General features: G+C 49.5%; 2 protein-coding genes across 2 annotated transcripts in view; one reads left to right on the forward strand and one right to left on the reverse strand.

Moving 5' to 3' along the window:
* The window catches only part of LOC146208515 (uncharacterized), a 333,102-nt gene that overhangs the window by 251,477 nt on the left and 58,932 nt on the right, over positions 1–22,693 (forward strand). The window lies entirely within an intron of this gene.
* LOC146208526 (excitatory amino acid transporter-like) lies at positions 729–20,263 on the reverse strand. The gene is made up of 7 exons (XM_084578824.1): positions 19,914–20,263; positions 18,542–18,584; positions 18,413–18,455; positions 15,443–15,629; positions 4,052–4,285; positions 2,110–2,304; positions 729–867 (listed from the first exon to the last, which is right to left on the reverse strand). The coding sequence occupies exons 1-7, from the start codon at positions 20,261–20,263 to the stop codon at positions 729–731; spliced, it is 1,191 nt and encodes a 396-aa protein (XP_084434950.1).

The following is a 22,693-nucleotide window of genomic DNA, read 5'->3' on the forward strand; positions in this document are numbered from 1 at the left end:
TGTGTTCTCAGGAGGTGGCAACAAATAGACATATAACTTGAATTTGTATAAAAATTGTGGTGCAACCGTCCTTCATGCAGCGTTCAGCGATTCGAACCAACGACACACGCATCTCCAGCCGTGTGCCCTTAATTTTATGAGTAGGTGTCCACCGAGCAGTGAGGTTGCCGATGTGTTTTTTGTTTCCCCCAAGACCAAACCAACTAAAGACGTTAACACTAACAAAGTCTGTCGCAGTCACTTAATGCTAAACCTCCAAGCAAACCCAAGCCAAACCATCCATCCCAAACTGTGCTTTCGCACGTCTCAATCGGTTTAAAAACTTCGGCTAGTTTTAGTTTATATTTTTATGCTTGCTTACAACTAGGGAAGTAAGGAGGACCAACATTGGTTTTGTTTGATTGTGGTGTTTAACGTCCAAAAGCGACTCAGGCTACGAGAGACGCCGTAGCGCAGGGCTTCGGAAAGTTCGACCACCTGGAGTTCTTTAACGCGAACTGACATCGCGCAGCACACAGGTGTCTAGCTTTTCGCCTTCACCGAAAATCGGCCGCCGAGACCGGAATGGAAGACCAAGATTGGATTCGAGGCATCAAGGCAAAGGAAATAAAGACCACGTGACTCGCCGCTGTCTTTTAGGGCTGGGAGGTATCACCTTCTTCGCACCCCTCATATACGCATGCGGCTAAGAGCAATTAAAAGCCGCGAGTCAATGGTTGCGCCTGTGCTCACGTGATCCAATCGCCGACCACGAGGGCGCCAATGCCCTGTGTAGGGATGCCTAGGAGCCTCGTCGTGAGGATCACGCTCGTCTCTTTCTGGCCAGGAATAGGCGCCGTGGCACTGCTCACGAGCATGGTGACGGTGCTGCTAGGAACGAGAGATTGGGAGACGATGGCAGCTGTACATCAGAGAGCGCCACGAGATGTCCCACACTCTTACAAAAAAAAAAAAAAAAAAAGGAACACATTGCTCTACCGGCAAACTGCGGCATACTTGAAGGAAGTTGGCGCTTAAATTAGAGCGACAAGGAACAATGGCAAATAAAATGAGGACACGTGCGATATATCCAGATGGGATATCAACACGAATAAAGGCCTACGGAGGCGCCAACAAAGCTTTGTTGAAAACGTGCTGTTAGCTAGAGCGCTCAAGAAATCCGTGTCAATAGCGCTTCCACTTTTTAAACCCCGGAAGTTGTCAATTGCTGCACGAAGCGAGCGTGGTATAAGTGCTTTGCATTCTAGCACTTCTCTGTTGCCTCCTTGCAATATTTGTCAATGCAAATTGCCGGTAAAATGATGGATGCCATAATTTAGCTCTTGTTCGTTCACATTCGTTTAGCTGCTATTATAACAGCGTAACCTGAAGATACATGCGCGAGTAAATATATATATATATATATATATATATATATATATATATATATATATATATATATATATATATATATATATATATATATATATATATATATATATATATATATATATTAGCTCACGTGGCGGATCACCGGCTCACGGGAATGACAACGCGTGGCGCTGCGGTTCACGAAGAGACTGATAACGAGGGTACCCGGCAGTTCCCATTCTTCAGTATTTGGGGGAAGTTCAGCAAACTGTCACGACCCAGCAAAATTAATTTTTCTGTCTGACCCACTCTCTTATCTTTTTAAATAAGTACATAAATTTAACAAAAAAGAAGCCATCGTTGCTCATGATGACTGAGCTAAAAAGAAATGCCACATTCACAGTCGCGTAAGGTCGGCACTTCGAACGTCCGGCGGTGGCACGCTAGATAAAGGTTACATCCTGTCGTCTCCCCCTGGGCTGCGAAAATGGGAACGGCCAGATAAGCATGTCTGCGAACCGCAGCCCTGCGTGGCGGGATATCGCAGCTCTGGTCGCCAGTAATTTGTGCTACTATGGTTTACTCGAGACAGTACAAAGAATAAGGAGGAGGTAGGGCTGAAACAGTTGGGAGTAGCACTGGCTCCTCTGATCTTTGTGTATTCGCGTTGCACAATTAACAGCGGTGGTATGAGCCCATACTGAGCACGTGGTTATTCAGTGAAGCGTGAGTTCTTCGGCCCTGTACAAACACACGTACCTCGTGGCGATGAAGTCGAGGAAGGTGATGTGGTAGCCGCTGCGCTGTGCAAAGAACACTGTGTTGATGGTCATGTAGATGGCCGTGCCGTCCTTGTTAAGTGTGGCCAACAGCGGCGCAAGCATGCGCACCACCATTGGATTGAGGCCCAGCCTACCCTCCAAGGACGTCACGGTGGTGGCCAGCGTTAGGTTGCTGTCAGGCAAGAAACCGGCATTGCGCTCACTCAATGAGAAGCGGTATGGTTGCATTAGTTTGTGACACTCAAACATCTATTACTTAATGCAAACGCCTATATTACTCTCGCCTTCAGAAAATAAGATCTCCCTGCCTGTTTGGCGTTGGGGTTATATTGCACCTAGAAAAATCTGAGGCCTAGAGCTGGTAGCTGATTAGCAAGCTGCTCGACAGCGACAAGTTTATCGATAGAGTTCTGTCACGCTCGGCCATAGTAGCAATATAATAAATTCAGAGAAAATTTGAGCTCTGTCTTGAAGGTAGTACGCGGTGGCGCCCTTTGCCGGCCTGGCATTCTTCGTGCATGTCACTTCACACAGACGAACACTTCTTTAGAGCGTTCCATGAACCTCAAGGTCAACTGAAGGTGGAATTTTGACTTTAGCTCTCGTGCTGTGCAACAAACAGCGACGTCGTCGTTGATTGTCGTGCCCAATAGCGAGAAGTATCGCCGCAGCCAATCGCGCCTCGTGTAAAACTGCAACGCATTCTAGCTCTGTGCTGGGAACATCGTCGTCATCATGAAATTCCATCTGCGCCTCTCCTTAATTTAACCCAGGTAAATACGCCATACACATACGCCATCTCTCTAAAGACAGAGACCGGAGCCGTGTAAGACAGGCTGCCGAGACCATCGAAGAACGAGAAGCCAGAACAGCCAGTTGTCGGAAAGGTTACAAAGCTCGGATGCGAGCCAACATCAAAGCAGCAGCAGCGACTGCGGCTATTGGCCGATGGCCGACGCTTGTGAAACATGGTTCCAGTATAGTTAAAGTTCTACAGTTTTATTTTTATTTTTGATTACGAGAAACCAGACAAGGCTTTATTTGAACCAAGTTGAAGTAACATGCTTTAATGGCATAGGGGCAGCGTGTTTGACGCGCGACACATGGGATTATAGTTCGATTAGCATGTGATTACCGTATATAGTTTTCAGCGCAGTTAATTTACGTTCTTGGATTCCTTAATCACATTTGAGTCAAGCTGCGACTGATGTCCTCGTCACCTTCAAAGCAATGTGACGTCACTGCCCTCTCGACATTTCCGAAGTTTGACACGCCAACTATGGCGCTTACTTTGCTGCTGAACGAGACTCGCGACGTATACGGGCCTGTTCACGGAAGAGTTTTTTTTTTTCGGTTGTTGGTATCTATGCTGCGTAGGTTTTAAAGAAAAGACACGGGCTTCATTTCCACTTGTGCCTGCGCTAGCTGTAAGGCATGTACTACACTTAATCGGCCGTGTGTTGCCATGTTTAGGCCTAGTCCAGGCACTAATGGCTTCGGCAACTGTCCCGGCGTCTGCCTCGACATCAGATAACCATCCAGAGCTTGTTTTCATTCATCTGCACCTTATACGTGACATGCATCGGATTCAGCTGAACAATGACTTTCGGTACGTCGGGTACCAGTAACGGCTTTCAGTACGGCTGTGTAGTGGTGTTCCCATAAGCTGTATTCTGGCTGGTGTACATCACTGTCACGCATTTGGCGTCAAGCGGCGGTAAGAAGGAGCTTCTCCGCACTCGTCGTATTCAACCAACCAGCGTTTTTGTGAGAGTGAATTCAACCGTCGATTCTTGTGAACTGCTGCTAGGTGTGCGATACTCGAGGGCAGATGTCTATCTCAGAAGTGCTCTTTTTTTCCCGAAAAAGATGCGGTATCTTTACCCTCAGACACACTTTTTCCCGTCTTTTGTGCAAACCTGGAGCTCGTGCCGAAGGCGGTGACCATGGTGAGCCCGATGTTGGGGAAGAAGCTCCGGTGGTGCGAGCGGCTGAACATCGCCATCAGCGCAGGCAGCATCAGCATGCCGTGGATGGCCAGCGCCAAGATGAGGCACAGGAAGTACGATTCGAGCTGGCGTGTCTCAGACACAAACTCGCTCGAGCGTAGGGTCTGCGACGTCAGCAGGAAACAAATGCCGACGGGGAAGCACCTGCGGAAGCAGACGTGGCGGGCTTAACTGTGATTAAAGCAGCGTCGTCGCAATAAAACTTCTAAAAAAAATTAGGCGGACACAATTTAGCTCCGCCGTAAGGGATCGCGTTTTACACACACGGGCGATGTTTTATCACCTTTTATTTTTATTTTTTTCATTTTCAGGTCTTTTTTTCTCGTATCCTGCCGGGCGATGACGTTACCGGCAAGCTCGGGCGCCGCCATTGAAACATGAGATGAGTTCGATTCACCTGCACTACGTGAACTGGTTCATGTGGGGCTGCACATCGTCATTTGTTTAAGTGGTGCAACATGGCGCCCTCTGCACGACACCGTTTAAAAATGTGCAGACGTCGTGCAGGTCCAGTTCACGAAGAGACCAGCAAAACTGTGCACCGCCTCAGCGATCAGTGCCGAAATGGTGCAGCTGTTGCCGCCGCATGGAAACAGACGACAGCGTGCGCCATGATGACTTGCGTGTTGTGATAAATTAACAGTGAAGCGACCGTATAGCTATTCTACTTGTCAATGAGAACGATGCCCAAGCAGTCGTCGGCAGTCGAGTTCGAACTCGGGTACTCTGGACTTCATCGCTGACGCAGACTCGCCGGCGTCAGTAAACGTCGCACTAGCCGGGGGCGATGACTCTCCCCCGAACACACACGCACACGCACGCGCACGCGCACACGCATGCGCACGCACACGCGCACGCGCACGCACACGCACACGCACACGCACACGCACACACACGCACACACACACACACACACACACACACACACACACACACACACACACACACACACACACACACACACACACACACACACACACACACACACACACACACACACACACACACACACACACACACACACACACACACACACACACACAGAGAGAGGGGCCATTATTTAACCTACACTAGTGTGCGTGGACGTAGGCTGGCAGAACTGACGTACGCATCGGCCCTCACACTCCACACGGACCCAGCATTTCCCACCCGCGCAGGCAACTCGATGACCCGAGACACATTCCGGGACCTCACCTTCACTCGCAACATAAGACACGCAGACTGGATCAACACCGAGGAGACACTCGGTAGCGACCACTGTATCCTCAACACAACTGTTTAGACACGCCCCCTGAAGCGCCCAACAACAAAAGCCCGCATCCGCAATTGCACCACGTTTCGCCAAAATTTTCCAACAGAAGCTAACACGAACATCACAGAGTAGGGCTACACCACCTGGTCCTAGTCAGTCATGGCGCACCTTCACGCCCACGAAAAACAAATACAGCTCGCAGAGGTAGTTACGGACGTGGACAACCAGCTCCTGCATCTCTGGGAAGCACGCCGTGGCCTCACGCGCCGCTGGAAGCGCCAGAAACACAAGAAGCTCAAAGCGCGCATTGCGGATGTCACCCGGCAGGCAGCAGAGTCATCATCATCATCATCATCAGCCTGATTATACCCACTGCAGGGCGAAGGCCTCTCCCATATTTCTCCACTTAACCCGGTTCTGTGCTAGCTGCATCCACTTGACCCCTGCGAACTTCTTAATCTCATCCGCCCACCTAACTTTCTGCCGCCCCCTGCTACGCTTTCCTTCCCTTGGAATCCAGTTTGTTACCCTCAGCGACCATCGGTTATCCTCTCTTCGCACTACATGTCCTGCCCATGTCCATTTCTTCTTCTTAATTTCTACTAGAATGTCGGTAACTTGAGTTATTTCTCTGACCCACTCGGCACGCTTTCTATCTCTTAATGTTACGCCTACCATTTTTCGTTCCATAGCCCTCTGGGTTGTCCTCAGCTTAAGTAGAACTCTCTTGGTTAGCCTCCACGTTTCAGCCCCATAAGTGAGTACAGGCAAGATGCAACTGTTGTATACTTTCCTCTTGAGCGATACCGGTAAGCTGCTAGTCATAATTTGCGAGTGTTTGCCAAATGCGCTCCATCCCAATCTTATTCTTCTTGTTATTTCCTTTTCGTGGTCCGGATCTGCGGTTACTACCTGTCCTAAGTAGAAATATTCGCCTACTACTTCCAGTATTTCGCTACCTAATGTAAACTGCTGTTCCTTCCCGAGGCTGTTGAACATTACCTTAGTCTTCTGCATATTGATTTTCAAGCCTACCTTTCTACTTTTCCTGTCTAGGTCATCAATCATTATTTGCAGTTCATCCCCCGAGTTGCTTAGCAAGGTAATGTCATCAGCAAATCGCAGATTACTGAGGTATTCTCCATCTACCCTTATCCCTAACTGTTCCCATTCCAAGTCTCTGAATACTTCCTCTAAACAAGCTGTGAATAGTACTGGGGAGATTGTGTCTCCTTGCCTAACACCTTTCTTTATGGGAATTTTGTTACTTTCTTTATGCAGAACTATGGTTGCTGTGCAGCCACTATATATATCTTCCAGCGCTTTCACGTACGGCTCGTCTACCCCCTGATTTCGCAATGCCTGCATCACCGCCGTGGTTTCAACTGAGTCAAATGCCTTTTCGTAATCAATGAATGCTATGTATAAGGGCTGGTTATATTCCGAGCATTTTTCTATCACCTGATTGATGGTATGGATATGATCGATAGTAGAGTACCGTTTCTGAAACCCTGCTTGATCCTTTGCTTGATTGCAGTCTAAGGTTGTCCTGATTCTATTGGCGATTACCTTAGTAAATACCTTATATGTAACAGACAGTAAGCTGATTGGTCTGTAATTTTTAAGGTCCTTAGAGTCCCCTTTCTTGTGAATGAGGATAATGTTTGCATTCTTCCATGGTTCCGGTACCGTCGATGACACCAGGCACTGCGTATACAGGGTGGCCAGTTTTTCTAGCACGATATCCTCCCCCCCCCCCCCCCCCCCCCGTCCTTCAGCAAATCTGTAGTTATCTGATCCTCTCCAGCTGATTTCCCCCTTTTCATAGTTTCTAGTGCCTTCTTGACCTCGTCCTTCGTCACTGGTGGAACGTCTGACTGTTTTTCCTTACCGCCAATTTCATTACGCTCCTGACTACTTTGGCTACTGTAGAGATCTATATAGAACTCCTCGGCTACTTTGACTATCTTTTCCATATTAGTGATGACGTTGCTCGCCTTGTCCCTTATCGCATACATCTGGTTTTTGCCTATGCCCAATTTCTTCTTTACCGCTTTAAGGCTTCCCCCGTTCTTTACAGCATGCTCAATTTTCTCCATGTTATACTTCCTTATGTCGGCCACCTTGCGCTTATTGATTAGCTTTGATATTTCGGCCAATTCGATCTGGTCTGTTGGATTGGAAGCTTTCATACTCTGGTGTTTCTTAATCAAATCTTTCGTCTCCTTAGACAGCTTACCGGTATCCTCTCTAACTATCCTACCGCCTACTTCTACCGCGCACTCAGTAATGATATCTCTGAAATTATTGTTCCTTGCCTCTAGGGTAATGTCGCCATCCTCAGTTAGAGCTGAATACCTATTCTGTAGCGAGATCCTGAACTCTTCTGCCCTCCCCCTCACCGCTAATTCGTTGGTGGGTTTCTTTCTTACTAATCTGTTGCGTTCCTTCTTCAGATTTAGGCTAATTCGGGACCTCACCATCCTATGGTCACTGCATCGCACTTTCCCGATTACCTCTACATCTTGAATAATGGCGGGGGTTGAGCACATTATGAAGTCGATTTCGTTTTTAGTCTCCCCATTAGGACTTTTCCATGTCCATTTCCGGTTCTTCCGTTTGCTGAAGAAGGTATTCATGATTCTTAAGTTATTGCGCTCTGCAAACTCAACTAGTAACTCCCCTCTGCTATTTCTAGAACCAATGCCATAGTCACCTACTGCCTGGTCTCCTGCCTGTTTTTCCCTACCTTGGCATTGAAGTCGCCCATTAGTACAGTATACTGCGTCTTTACTTTTCGCATTGCCGATTCTACATCTTCATAGAAGCTTTCAACTGCCTGGTCATCATAACTACATGTAGGTGCATGGGCTTGTACAACCTTCAGTTTATACCTCTTATTAAGCCTAATTACGATGCCTGCAACCCTCTCATTAATACTATAGAATTCATCTATATTACCCGCTATATACTTATTGACAAGGAAACCTACTCCGCAGCAGAGCACGCGGCCCAACTCGCCGACTAAATCTGGGTAATTGTAACACTGCGGTGAGGCAAATGTCGAGCCCCAACACGTGGCGGCTCTTCAGAGCCCTCTTCAACCCAACACAGGCACGCACGGAAACACAGAAACACCTACACAAGGCCATGCACTCTTTCTAAGGAAACAATTCAGCTTGCAGTGGCGCTACGCGATCGCTACCTGTGCACAACTCAGAATCCCCGCGGATCGGCCTATTCCTATGCAGGCAGGGAAAACTCGGAGTTAAACATTCCAGCTCCACGATCTACGGGCCAGTCTGGCCAAAATGAAGAAGGGCACTGCGCCGGACAGGGACAAGGCCACCGTCAAACTTCTGGCGAACCTCCCTGACATGGCGCACCAGTGCCTTCTTGACTATATCAATGCGATCTGGACGGGAGAAACGCCCCTTCCCATCGAATGAAAGACGGCTCTCGTCACCTTTATTCCCAAAGCCGAGAAGCCAGTCGACACGGTCAACCTCCGACCCATCTCTCTCACCTCATGTGTGGGCAAATTGATAGAGACGATGGTGCGGGGTCGGCTGTCTGAGTACCTTGAACAACACAACACTTTCGCGGACACCATGTTCGGATTTCGCCCACACAGATCCGCACAGGATGTCCTGCACCAACTTGACAGCGAAATACTGAACCCCATCACGTGCACAAGAAACGAAAAAATCTTCCTCGCCCTGGATCTCAAAGCGGCGTCCAACAACGTAACACACGAGATCATACTCACGCACTTGTCAAATGCACTGTGGTTCGAACACTTTCAACTACATCAAACAATTTCTCACAGACAGACTTTCTTATATCCGAATACAGGATCAAGAACACGGACCTTTTTTGCTCGGCACGAGGGGCACTCCGCAAGGCGCAGTTCTGTCCCCTCTGCTATTCAACGTTGCAATGATGCTCTTACCTGCATTGTTCGGTGCGGTCGAAGGGGTGCAGCAGGCGCTGTAGGCCGACGACATCAGCCTCTGGGCCACATAAGGGCGTCTGAGGGACATGGAGACCAGCCTGCAAACGGCTGCTAGCATAGTGGACCACTATGTCCTCGGCTGAGGTGTCCAATGCTTACCGCAGAAATCTGAATTCGTGCATCTGCGCCCCTCGCGCTCATGCTCGACTCAAATCAATATCTCCTTGTAAAGCGGTCCCATTCAAGATTCTAAGAAAATTAGTTCTTGGACTCTTTATACACAAACGGCGACGATGCGACACAATACTCGCCAAGTTCCGGCAGGTGGCGGAACCAGGTGGGCCGCATGGTCCGCCGGGTTCCCAACAAGCGCGGTGGGTTACGATGCAGGGTCGCCTTGCGGCTGGCGAACGTATTCGTGACCAGTCGAATCTTGTACTGAATCCCTACCGTCACCTGCGGAAACTGGAGGAGGATACTCTCGAAGTTATCCTCCGTAAAATCATGAAACGAGCACTGGACCTCCCGGTCTCCACCTCTACCAGCCATCTCTTGGCGCTGGGTGTGGTGAATACTTTCAAGAAGCTTCAGGAGGCCGACCTCACCAATCAGTACATGCGTCTGACAAAGACAGAGTCTGGTCGCCGTCTTCTTTCCCGACTTCACATCCAACACACTCAACTCACAGAGGAGAGATGTCGCATTTCCGAGAAATGGAGACGCGCCCTCCATGTGCGGCCTCTCCCCGCCAACATGCCCAAAAGGACTATAATGGTCGGCGCCTGGCGCGGAAGGAAGCCTTGGACCGCCATTATGGGAATAAACCAGGAGTTTTCTACGTGGAAGTCTCCAGCCCAAACCATAGGGGTGGTAAACAGCTGCAGTCATCCACAAGGGCAAAACAGTAGACGGCCTTACGTTCAAGGCCCAGTCACCAACCCATGTAGAAGAGGTTGCCATCGCCCTCCCTCCAAATACATAATAACGGACTCGCGAGGGGCTTGTCGGAACGTCCAACAAGGATGGATTGCTCCCCTAACTATACCGCATCTACCAAAATTGTAGTCGAGATTCGGATCCCGCGTACCGATTTCTCGTTTGGGCTCCAGTTCACCAAGGTCTCCAAGGCAATCAGGCAGCCATGCCCCGCCGGGGTGGTGCAGTGGTAAGACGCCCGACTACTGTGCCGGAGTTCCCGGGTTCGAACCCGACCACGGCGGCTGCGTTTCGATGGAGGCGAAACGAAGAGGCGTCGTGTGCTGTGCGATGTCAGCGCACGTTAAAGATCCCCAGGTGGTCGAAATTACTCCGTAGCCCTCCACTACGGCTCCTCTTTCTCTCTTTCCACTTTCATTCCCACCTTCCTCCCTTCCCTTACGGCGCGGTTCGGGTGTCCACAGAGCAAGTGTGACAGTTACTGCGTCTTTCCCTTCCTGTGAACCAATTTAATTTAATCAGGCAGCCGACGCCGCCGCCCGCGCGCTCTCTCTTCGGGCATTTTCCACGGGACCCGACGCGGGCCTGGATTTTCATTTCAGCCCAGCTTACAAATTTAAACCAATATGTAAATATTGCAGATCCACGCACCAAACTCTTCCCACCCCGTGCAAAGGGCTGGGGAAGGCTCAAGAGCGGGTGCTCCTGCGCCTGCTCACCAACACAATGTTGTACCCGGCTACTGTCAAACATTTTGATACACAATTTGACGGGTTGTGCTCGCATTGTGGGGAGGTGTCTGACACCTACCACATGGTGTGGCCCTGCCAGAAAAACCCATCCTTGCCCCCCATCCCCAACCCCACCCGAGAGAACTGAGAGGTGATCCTGTCGGCTACTGCACCCTAGAAGCCTAAAAGGCCTTAATGCAGCACGCCCGGGCTGCGACATACGCCAATGGAGTGCCTGTCTAGGCATCCAACTTAGTGTCTATCCCTCTCTGTAAATATAACAATAAATGTTTTCACCACCACTACCAGGCCGTGGAGCCCTTTGAAGACAACGACACATTTGTCGGCCTTGGACTGAATGTACAGGTTATCGATTAGCTTATCCTAAGCTTCTTTAGAGGGATCCGGCAAGGTTTCTAATCCCTGCTTATGGACTTCGCATGCCCATATCATATGGGGGTTCGCCTGCTACCGGCAGTTGTACCTGTTTTGCCGTCATTGCACCCGCCACCGCTTCGGTGGCGGACGACGGCATCGCGATGCGCGTATTTCTCTACTCCTGTCTTTCTTTTCTTCTCTATTAAGGCAAAAAAAAGCCTTTAATGACTCATGCTGTCGTGGACAAAGTGTGTCCCGCTTTTGCGGCGTTCTGATTGGCTGAGGCGGGAGGCATCCTTGCCATCTTCGGCGGGTCCTAGCCCTGATGACGGAGTAATTTCGACCACCTGGGGCACGTTAAAGATCCCCAGGTGGTCGAAATTACTCCGAAGCCCTCCACTATGGCTCCTCTTTCTCTATTTCCACTTTCACTCCTATCTTCCTCCCTACCCTTGCGGCGCGGTTGCGGTGTCCACAGAAAACAAGTGAGACAGTTACCGCGCCTTTCCCTTCCTATAAATAAATCAGTTTTTTTAAGGCTGGGACAGGTAGGTACCGCGACGTCACGCGACAGGAGTGGTGGGGTACCGTCCAAACTCACACTTGCCGGAGAAAGTGTGACAGATACTGCGCCTTTCCGTTCCTGTAAACCAATTATAATTATATATAGCACTGCAACGAATGCCGAGAAGAGGCTAATGATAGGAGGCAAATTATAGGTTAGGAAGGGTAGGCTTTCGCCATTCTCCTCTCAAGAAACATCTAAGAGACCCTCTAATTTTTTTGCTCCTGTGTCCGCACGAGGCAGCGGGGTTGGTCAGGTACAGAGCCAGTAGCAGGCCCGTGCATTTGCTTTTCCTTCTTCCTACAGTCGCAACAACAACATATCACATGTGGTAACCCAGTCGGAAAAAACTACACAAAATTTTCTGATGTTACGACAGGATTTCTGTGCGGTCTTTGACACGAAACCTGTTGTGACAACAGAAAATTCTGTAGTAGCATCAGAAATTTCTGTAGTTACAACAGGAAAGTGCTACAGAACTACAGACAACAGAAACATACTACAGAAAAACTACAGAACTACAGAAAAGTACTACAAAACTACAGAAAAATCTGATGGTTACGACAGTACTACAGGATATTTTGTCGTATTTTTGACACAGTTCTGTAGTTTTTTTCGACTGGGAATAATAATTGGTTCACAGAAAAGGAAAGGCGCAGTATCTGTTACACGTCCTGTGGGCACCTGACTCGCGCCTGATTTATTTATAGGAAGGGAAAGACGCGGTAACCGTCTCACTTGTTTTCTGTGGACACCGCAACCACGCCATAAGGGATGGGAGGAAGATGGGAGTGAAAGTAGAAAGGCAGAAACAGGAGCCGTAGTGGAGGGCTTCGGAGTAATTTCGACCACCTGGGGATCTTTAACGTACGCTGGGGCTGGTGCAGGTGGGTCACCGCTTGCGGCGGGGAATGGCCTGGCGCCGAATTTTTATTTGTTGTAGGCCGTCATTGCACACTCCACCGCTGGTGGTGGACGACGGCTGTTGTTGCGGCGCGCGTCTTTCTTTCCCTCTTGCTTTTCTTCTCTATATTCTATCTGCACGAGGCAGCGGAGGTGGCTCAGCTACAGAGCCAGTAGCAGGCCCGTGCATTTTCTTTTCCTTCTTCCTACAGCCACAACAACAACGACATCGCACAGCACAGGACGCCTCTTCGTTTCGCCTCCATCGAAGCGCAGCCGCCGAGGTCGGGTTCGAACCCGGGTACTACGGCACAGTAGTCGGGCGTCTTACCACTGCACCAACCCGGCGGGGCTGACCGGCGCCTTAAGAGAACAAAGTGGGAGTGAAGGTGGAAAGGGAGAAAGGTGCCGCAGAGAGGGCTACGTAGTAATTCCGACCACATGGAGAGGGAAGGGAGATGGTGAAGGGTGACTGTTCCTGGCCCTACGAGGCAGGGACGGTAGGTCAGCGCCGCTTGCGGCGGGGGCTAGCCAGCCACTGAATTTGTATCTGTTGTAGGCTGTCATTGCACCCGCCACCGCTTAGGTGGTGGACGACGGCTGTGGCGGCGCGCGTCTTTCTCTCCCTCTTTGTTTTCTTTCTTCCGTGCTTTCTCTCTTCTGTCCGCACGAGGCAGCGTAGGTGGCTCCTTTTTTCTCCCTTTCCACTTTCACTCCCATCTTCCTCCCTTCCCTTACGGCGCGGTTGCGGTGTCCACAGAAAAACAAGTGAGACAGTTACCGCGCCTTTCCCTTCCTATAAAAAAAATCAATTTTTTTTAGGTGGCTCAGCTATTAGTGTCCCGCCGGGGTGGTGCAGTGGTAAGACGCCCGACTCCTGTGCCGGAGTACCCGGGTTCGAACCCGACCTCGGCGGCTGCGTTTCGCTGGAGGCGATACGAAGAGGCGTCTGTGTGCTGTGCGATGTCAGCACACGTTAAATATCCCCAGGTGGTCGAAATTACTCCGTAGCCCTCCACTACAGCTCCTCTTTCTCTCTTTCCACTTTCACTCCCACCTTCCTCGCTTCCCTCACGGCGCGGTTGTGGTGTCCACAGAAGAAAGTGAGGCAGTTACTGCGCCTTTCCCTTCGTATAAATCAGTCGACTATTGCAGGCCCGTGCGTTTTCTTTTCCTTCCTACAGCCACAACAAATGTTTAATGTGTGCTGACATCGCACAGCACCCGGACGCTTCTTCGTTTCGCCTCCATTGAAACGCAGCCGCCGGCGGTCGGGATCGAGCCCGGGAACTACGGCACAGTAGAGGGCGTCTTAACCACTGTGCCACCATGGCGGGGAACACAGGAATTTTCATGGGTAATTTTAGTTGGGGAGGGTCTCCGTCTGCGGCTGTCTCCATGAGTATGACTTGCGGATGTCTGATCAGTGTTTTATGGGCTGGTGGAAGTGCTCTTATTGCTTCATAACTGCAGTGAATTTGAGGCAAGATATAATCGAGCGCCTCACCGAAGGGTTCCGGTTCCTGTGTGCACCACAAATACTGATTTCTATTGTCGGTGTTAAGGCATTGCAACACTCTCGAGCGCGCTTTGAAGCAGACCACCCGATACAGCACGCAATGCCGGCGCAACATTATGAAATGGCTTTTTGCAATGGGATCTTGCCCTGCGCATTGACATTTTACGCGATAGTCTATAGGGCTCGTTCGGCCGAAAAGCCTTCGCCGTACCCTAGTTTGAGAGAAAATATGGTTTGAAGGAGTCGGAAACGTGTTGGAAGACTCCTATGAAGCCGGCATGGAGAAATCATAGGAGAAGCCATCGCTGTCCGAGCTGCATAACGCTCTTGCAACGGCTACTGTATCCCTTTATCGCGCTTCGCCTCATATGTCGTCTTTATCACCCATATAGACTATGTTGCTGACAATGCCGGCTGGGTGGAATTGGGGATTCAATTTTTATGCAATATTTGCGTTTCGTGGATGGCGCAAGGTTTCGGAGGCCTACAGTGAGAGTGGGGCTTTGCGCGTTTAGTTCATTCAGCATGCTGTAGTAAGCGGGTTTGGAAGCCCGTGACAGCTGGCTACAGCTTGGGTCACCTGCTTCGCGGCGCATGCGCAGACTTGTTGAAACGCCGCGTACGCACGACCAACTGGTCCAGGAGGAACCCCCACGCCTGATTTCAAAAATGTGACATAACGGCCTCTTCTTAATTCCTTCCTGTCTCCATGGGCCCTTCCATGTGTCGGACACTGGAACTCCATCGAAACGAGATGCGTAGGTGCCATGACAGATGGGCGCCTCTGCGTCCTCAGTTTGAAAGCAGTGTTCGCAGTGCAAACTGCGCGTCTACTTTGGCTTCTTGCGGAAGCAGCCGACGGGGCCGCTATCGATTCATGCCGTTAAGGCGGAGGTTAAACGTCCCCCCCACCTCCCCCCCCCCCCCCCCCGCCACACACAAAATTCTTGTATTGGCACCGGCGTCCTTGCATTGGGCGTCAGCGTATTGAACTCATATCGGCATTGCGCATTGGCGTTACGTCACGTATGCCAGAAGGGCAGGTCACGGTCGTGTGCGTACCACATGATGAACTGTCCGAGGTAGAGCATCACCTCGCTGATGGCCACGAAGAGCTCGACGAAAACGCCGGTGGTTTCGGGTACACCAGTGAGAGCGGCGCCCAGAAGCACGCTAACCACGGACATGCCCAGGTAGTTTGGGACGTTCAGTGTCCGCAGCTCGGGAGTCAGGCTCTCCACGCTGAAGTCTGCGCACGCAGCGGCGGCCACTGAATCCGCGAAAGGCTGTTTCTTCAGGGAGCTGTTGCAAAGAGCTCCCTACGGCTGTTTGCTGTATGTATCCTTTTTGTATGAAACGTAAGTTCTGCCTACATTGTGACCATGTTATAGCGTTGTAATGATCAGGTTGGCTAGGCTTAGGCGCGTGGCTGGTTGCAAAAATATGCTACAGGCTTTCGTTCAGTGCCTTACGTTCAATAATAGTTTCTGTTGGGCTAGTTGGTTCAAATTTTTACTGTAGAAGTATATATGCATAGCTACGGCCGGATTCAGGCGACGACGATACGCGCGTTAATAAGAATCGAGTCCGCTCGAGTCCGGCCATAGCGCGCGCCGCAACAACAGTTGTCGTCCACCACCGAAACGGTGGCGGGTGCAATGACGGCCTACAACAGATAAAAATTCTGTGGCATGCTAGCCCCCGCCGCAAGCGGCGGTGACCAACCTGTCCCAGCCCCATCAGGGGAGTCCCAGCGCCGTATGGCCAGTCCGTCTTTCTCTCCCTCTTCCTTTTCTTTCTTCTCTATTCTCTCTTCTGTCTGCACGAGACAGCGGAGGTGGCTCAGCTACAGAGCCAGTAGCACGCCCGTGCATTTTCTTTTCCTTCTTCCTACAGCCACAACAACCATAGCGCGCGACTGACAACAACATGCAGAGAAAGGAGAGAATAGAAACGGTTCACAGGAAGCGAAGGCGCATTTTTATACATTTGTTTCTAATTTGGCATGGTTTTTAGGGTTTAACATCCCAAAGCAACTCAGGCTATGAGAGACGCCGTGGTGGATGACTCCGGCAATTTCAACTACCTGCAGTTCTTTAACGTGCACTGACATCGCACAGCACACGGGCGCCTTGCTTTTCGCCTCCAAGGAAAAGCGGCCGCCGAGGCCGGAATTCGATCCCACCTCCTTCGGACTGTAGACACCTGAACCGCGCCTGAAAGGAAGGGAAGATGGTAGGAGAGAAAGAGGAGCCGTAGTGGACTGCTGTGGAGTGATTTCGACTACGTGGGAATCTTGAACGTGCACTGACATCGCACAGCAAACGGGCGCCTCTTCGTATCGCCTGCACCGAAACGCAGCCGCCGGTGGTCGGGCTCGAACCCGTGTGTACTACGGTACAGTAGTCGGGCATCTTAACCGTCTTAACCACTAAAAGTGAATCCTGTTTTTGGGGTCTGCGTCGTGCCTCCTCCATTTGTAAAATTAGAGGAGGCGTTGGTCGCGCGCTACATGTACTCCCTAAAATGTAAATACAAAATTCGAACTCTACTGTATGCAGCTGTAGCGTTTTCTTGAAAAACACCATAATCAGGGCTGAAAGCGTTCGACCTCGAATTACAATTGCCCGATTGCACTAGATCTCAAGCGGTCGAACTTGAAGGAGTTATTTAGCGGATCATTTGGAGCCTATATGGCTATTAACTTCCCGCATCCCCGTATATCCCTTCTATATAGTTTCCGTATATTTTCCATATGGTCATACGGAGTCGGTATATTTCTATATGCGTAGCCTTTTAGTTGATATTCATTCCACGCTTTCTGTACGGTGTCGATATAAACCGGTTCAAAACATACTCAAATATCGTTATCATATGGATAGTTTCACTAGGGTTGAAACGGCGTCTTGATTTAGAGATGCCTTGATTGTGAATTCCCAAACGTTATTTATGACACCGTGCTGCGCGAAATGCTAGCGCATGCATGAGTGAACATGTCTCATTTTGCCGTGACCAGCTATACTACGTCATACTGTGCACTCATCAGTGTCCTTGTTTGGTTATATGCGGACTATACTGTGGTTTTCCGGCGTATCAAGAGGCTTTGTTGTGTTACCGCGACCTACTGTCGCCCGGGGCTCTATATGCTATAGTGACCTGCACTACGGCACAGAATACCGGCCTTGAGCGTAAAGGTTCTTAACAAAATATCTGGACATGCGCTTCTAGTTACTGCGGCTGCCACCACGCGCGACATGGCGCTGAGCATCCGAATATTATTAAGGAATATTACCGTGGAAATTTGAGACATCTGATATACCTCAGTTATGTCTTATGGCCCTCAAGACTGTTCTGTAGGAGCTCAGGAACATTTTGTTTTTGTTTTGCCAGCTCATTTGCGATTAGTAAGAATACGTCACCTGTATCAACATCTTCCCACGTCATTCAATAGGGTACTTTAATTTTTATCAAGTTACAAATGAAAACATCCAGTTACACTGCATTCGTTATTGGCGGGCAACATGTGGCGCCAGTGTGCGATGTCAGTGCACCTTAAAGAACCCCAGGTGGTCAAAATTTCCGGAGTCCTTCACTACGACGTTTCTCATAACCTGTGTCGCTTTGGGACATTAGCCTCACAAAAAAAAAAAAAAAAAAAAAAAAAAAAAAAAAAAAAAAAACAGAGAAACATCTGGCGCCAGTAAATGTTATGGTTTTGAGTTTTTAAGGTTTAACTTCACAAAGCGCTTCAGACTATGGTGCAAGCCGTATTGGAGGACTTTGGAAATTTCGACCTCTCGATATCGCAAGTACACGGACCTCTTATTCTCGCTTCTATCGAAAGACGGCAGCTGAGGTCCAGATTCGATCCGCGTCCTCGTGTTCAGCAGTCGAGCGCCCTAACCACTGAGACACTGCTGCGCACCCTGTTTGTGGTAGGGTAACATTCCTCTATATGGGAGCATATAGCTGTGCATGAAGCGCTTCGAGGTGTTATCAGTCAGTACAAAAAAAAAAAAAAAATGCACTCACTGGTATCTCCTCCCGTGGTGTTCGAGCGGACAGCAGTGTACGGCTGCACGCGAGAAAAATGCGTCAGTGTTACGAACGTGTCTGTTTCCAAGTTTCTCTTGGGGCTTGTAAGCTAATTAGTGTACTTACTGTGAATATGAATGCTTCCATCAAATTCTTCGGCATGAGGTTCCTGCGTGTAATTCACATCACGCAGAAATGTCGAGCCATCATTCGAACTGTTGCTTCGAATCGTTGTTCACTTAATTCTCACGCAAATATTGGTCGTACAAACGCGCCACGCCAGTGGCGGGTGCTTTTATAGTTGCAACAATCGAAGAGAGATGGCGCCACGCGTATCATCAAACTCGTCCAGCAAAGGAGCCTACATGTTGTGCCACGGCGCCCGCCTGGAGCGGGAGCGCTTTCTGATGCGCCGCGTTTCATCGCAATTGGAAAATGTGGTGTCGTAAACGCTGCTGGTGCTTGGTGGTTCCCAGAAGATTGACTCTGATTTTCCTACTGTCTACGATTTTCCTGGTCACTGCCTTCTTTACGGAGCCCTTTTCTGTCCAACCTGACAAGCGAAAATAAATGCGTTATGCTGGGGCCTGACACCATAAATTAGGAGACCGCTTAATCTTCGTTTGAAGAGTAGCTGCGTTCGCCTTTTTTTTTTCTTTTTTTTTCGTTCGCCTTTAACACCGCTTTTTCATTGCACAGTTTCTCAGAATTTAAGTGAGGCAAAATGTTAAATGTGTCTAGCTTTTCTTTTTTTCGTTTTTTTTTTTTTTTTTCGGAAAGAAAGGCGCATTATATGCCCGATAACCCGGGGAACACCTACAGAAGTGAGGGTACATATGTCGTTGGTTCAAATCCATGTCTCAAACTAGCATCCGGCTTGGCTAGCGTATGGATGCTAGATGGGAGGCGAAATGGTATGACGCCACCCTGAACGCTGCACAAAGAACCGCTACGTATACGAAATGATGTGCGCATTTTTTTTCGTCGCTTTTATTTTTTTTTCTCAGTTCTTGGTTACGCCAATGGCGGCATCCATGCCTTTCCGACCGAACGAGTTGTATACGCTATAGCGTATAGCTCTACAGTCTTTAGAACAATTAGAACATTTTTTTTAATACTGAGCAGCCTCTTTTTGACCTTGCAATTGATATATCAAGCATTCAACAAAACTCCTAATTTTTCCGGCTGGAAACATTTCGATTCACCAGCTAGCCACACGAACACAGTCTATGCGACTCTGTAATGGAGGTCTTCGTGTTAATTTCGAACCATTGGGGCTCTTTAGCGCACACTGTCGTCGCACAGCATGTAGGTGCTCTTTCATTTAGCCTGCACCGAGATGCGGCCTCCGCACTCAAGATCAGATCCCGCGAAGCGGAGGTCAAGAGCTTAGCGACGAAGCCACTGAAGGAAGATGGTTTCGGTTACGACGTAATACGGCACACATGCAGTTCATTTCATTTCTTTATCATCTCTTTTTGGTATATCACATGAATACCTGCAGATGTCCCGGACTATGTACGCGCAGAGCGCCTCCCCGCGTATGGGTTTCACGTCAGGCAGCTCAATGTGCCGCGTAGGGCTTCCTGGCTCCAGGGCGATGGCGAGGACGTAGGCGACGGCTATCGCAACCGTCTTGCTGGCCAGGTGGAAGGTAAGCGCCCAGAGGCCCATGCGACGCGCAGCCGCCAGACCCGCCGATGCCACGCCGGCCACCAACATGCTGGTCAGTGACGGGATCACCACCACGCTGGCTAAGCGCATGAACAGTTCGCCCGGGAACGCCACGTACGACACTTGCCGTTTCGTCCACGAGCCTGGAACGAGCGCAATCAGCGTCGTCGTCATCGTCATCATCATCATCATCATCAGCAGCAGCAGCAGCAGTTCCCATATTCCTAAAATTTATCCGGTCCCGTGCAAGGTGCATCCACTTGACCCCTTCGAACTCCTCAACCTTATCCGCCCACCTAACTTTCTGCCGTCCCCTGCTGCGCTTTCCTTCCCTTGGAATCCAGTTTGTTACCCTAAGTGACCATCGGTTATCCTCTCTTCGCGCTACATGTCCTGAACATGCCCATTTCTTCTTCTTGATTTCCACTAGAATGCCAGTAACTTGAGTTATTTCTCTGAGCCACTCCGCACGCTTCCTGTCAATGTTACCCCTACCATTTTTCTTTCCATAGCCCTCTGCGTTGTCCTCAACTTCGGTGGAACCCTTCTCGTTAGCCTCCACGTTTCAGCCGCATAGGCGAGTACAGGCAAGATGCAACTGTTGTATACTTTCCTCTTGAGCGATACCGGTAAGCTACTTGTCATAATCTGCGATCAGTGTACAAGGATGTATACACTGGTGAACGAACTAGCGCTGGATATATTTCGACTAGCTGGTAGCACCTGCTGTCTTGAATCATCATTTTCCCGACTAACCAGACGAGGGCAGTCTTGCGCCATAAATTACCGTCATTAGTCGCCAGAGGAGCGTCCAAATGTATATATGTATCTATTTTTTTTTGTTAGCATCTTAGAGGGTTCTGCTTCTGCGTTTACTAGATCGACTCCTTAGCATTGACCAGCAACTGCTACCATTAGCTGCAAATTTTGTGCCGAGAAACTTAGTTACTGGTAATGCTGGCCTCAGTGAACTCAGCCTTGCTTGCCAGGTTGTGCGAGTTGCAGCTAAGATGATGATATGCAAGGGAGAGCGAAACGGATGAAAATAAGAGCACTGTTCACTGTGTGGTTCCCGACGATCCCAGCCGAATGACGCTTTATTTAATGGTTGGTTTCGTTCACCTGTTGCGCCTTTTTACCTTGAGAATGCATGCAGGTTTTAAAGTGAACAGGCTTTCTTTTCTGGTGGAGGGACTGGCTCTGTTTGCACTCGCAATTGATACCTCGGCGACTATATGAAGTCTATACCAGTGTCATGGCGCTCAGGTCACTGTCGCTGCGCAATCGTCTCTTTGCCTTTTTTTACATTGTAGCTTTTTTGTATTCGCGAATAAAACGTCGCATATGCACGCAGACATTCGCCTTAATTCCTGCATTAGTTTCTCGCTTGTATGCAGATCCTTTTAATACGAAAGTAAATACTCATATCAGCGACACAACCATCACAAGAAGAATGTTCTTCGAAACGGCAACTTATTGGAAAGGAAGGGGGAGATCTCATTACGCTGATTAATCCATCAAGGTGCTCTAGGCTTGTCTTCTCCCAGACAGAGGGAAGTTGCCGTGTAGGTTAGTTGGTTGGATGAACCGAGGTTGTTCCCTACGTTTCCTTTTTCAAGATGGCAAGCTTAAAGAATTCTACGGTAGATTGAACTATATTTAGCTCTCTCACTGGGTGCATTCACCGGTCGTCACTGTCGTGGCATGATGCCGTGTCGTCAGGTGGCGTGGTGCAGTGTGACTTAACACGGGCGTGTGCGTCCATAAATGCTCCGACATGCAGTTCTCAGAAAGCTCCTTCGCGTTTTTTGTAGTGTGGGCACGCCTGCGCTTCCGGTTGGAGCCGCTGAGTGGGCACGTCAGAGTGAAAGAACATTAGGAAAAATTAAGGTAGGAAGAGAAAAGGCAGACGTGCCTTCAGCGTGCCTACAGAGAAATCCAAGTCCTAGGCCGGCCACGATGGAGGTGCTGGTGAGAAAGACGAGCATGTTGCCGCAGGCCAACGGGAGGCCCGTCCGGTCTGCAATCTCTTCCTCCATACTGCCCTGTTCGATTGAGAACGAACATCAATGGTTGGTCTGTACACGAAGTAAGACATCATTAATCATCGTCCGCGCAAACACATCGGTGCTTCGTTGAAAGATTTGCAGTCGGCTGGCATGCCGCGTCTCCGTCGCTAAAACCGTGCATCATTGTGATAGCCATAGCTGGCAGCAGCAAATGAGTATTCGAATGCGTCAAACAGATTCATATCGCGACTGGTTGTGACTGACCAGTGACATCGATATCCTTCCCTTGGCTGCTAGTATAGGTCAGGGGACAGATAAAGGCAAGTAACGTGCAAAAAGCTCTGTGCATTCAGCGTGTGATTCCTTGACTGCGGAATTAGTTTCCGCATCGCTGAATAGTTTTACAGAGACGTATACGCGATGACTGATCTGCCAAGACAGAGCGTTCCAGCACACAAGGCTCTCCAACTGGGGAACATGAGTGGTGACACGAGTGAAGCGCAGCGGCCACGTGTGATCCATCTTGGTGATCTCAATCTCTAAGTGTATCTCGCACATTTTTTTTTTTTTTTTGTTTTCCTGTGTGCGCATTATC

The sequence above is a fragment of the Amblyomma maculatum genome, chromosome 1 (assembly GCF_055883805.1).
Source record: "Amblyomma maculatum isolate TAMU_Amacu chromosome 1, ASM5588380v1, whole genome shotgun sequence".
Classification (NCBI taxonomy): Eukaryota; Metazoa; Arthropoda; class Arachnida; order Ixodida; family Ixodidae; genus Amblyomma; species Amblyomma maculatum.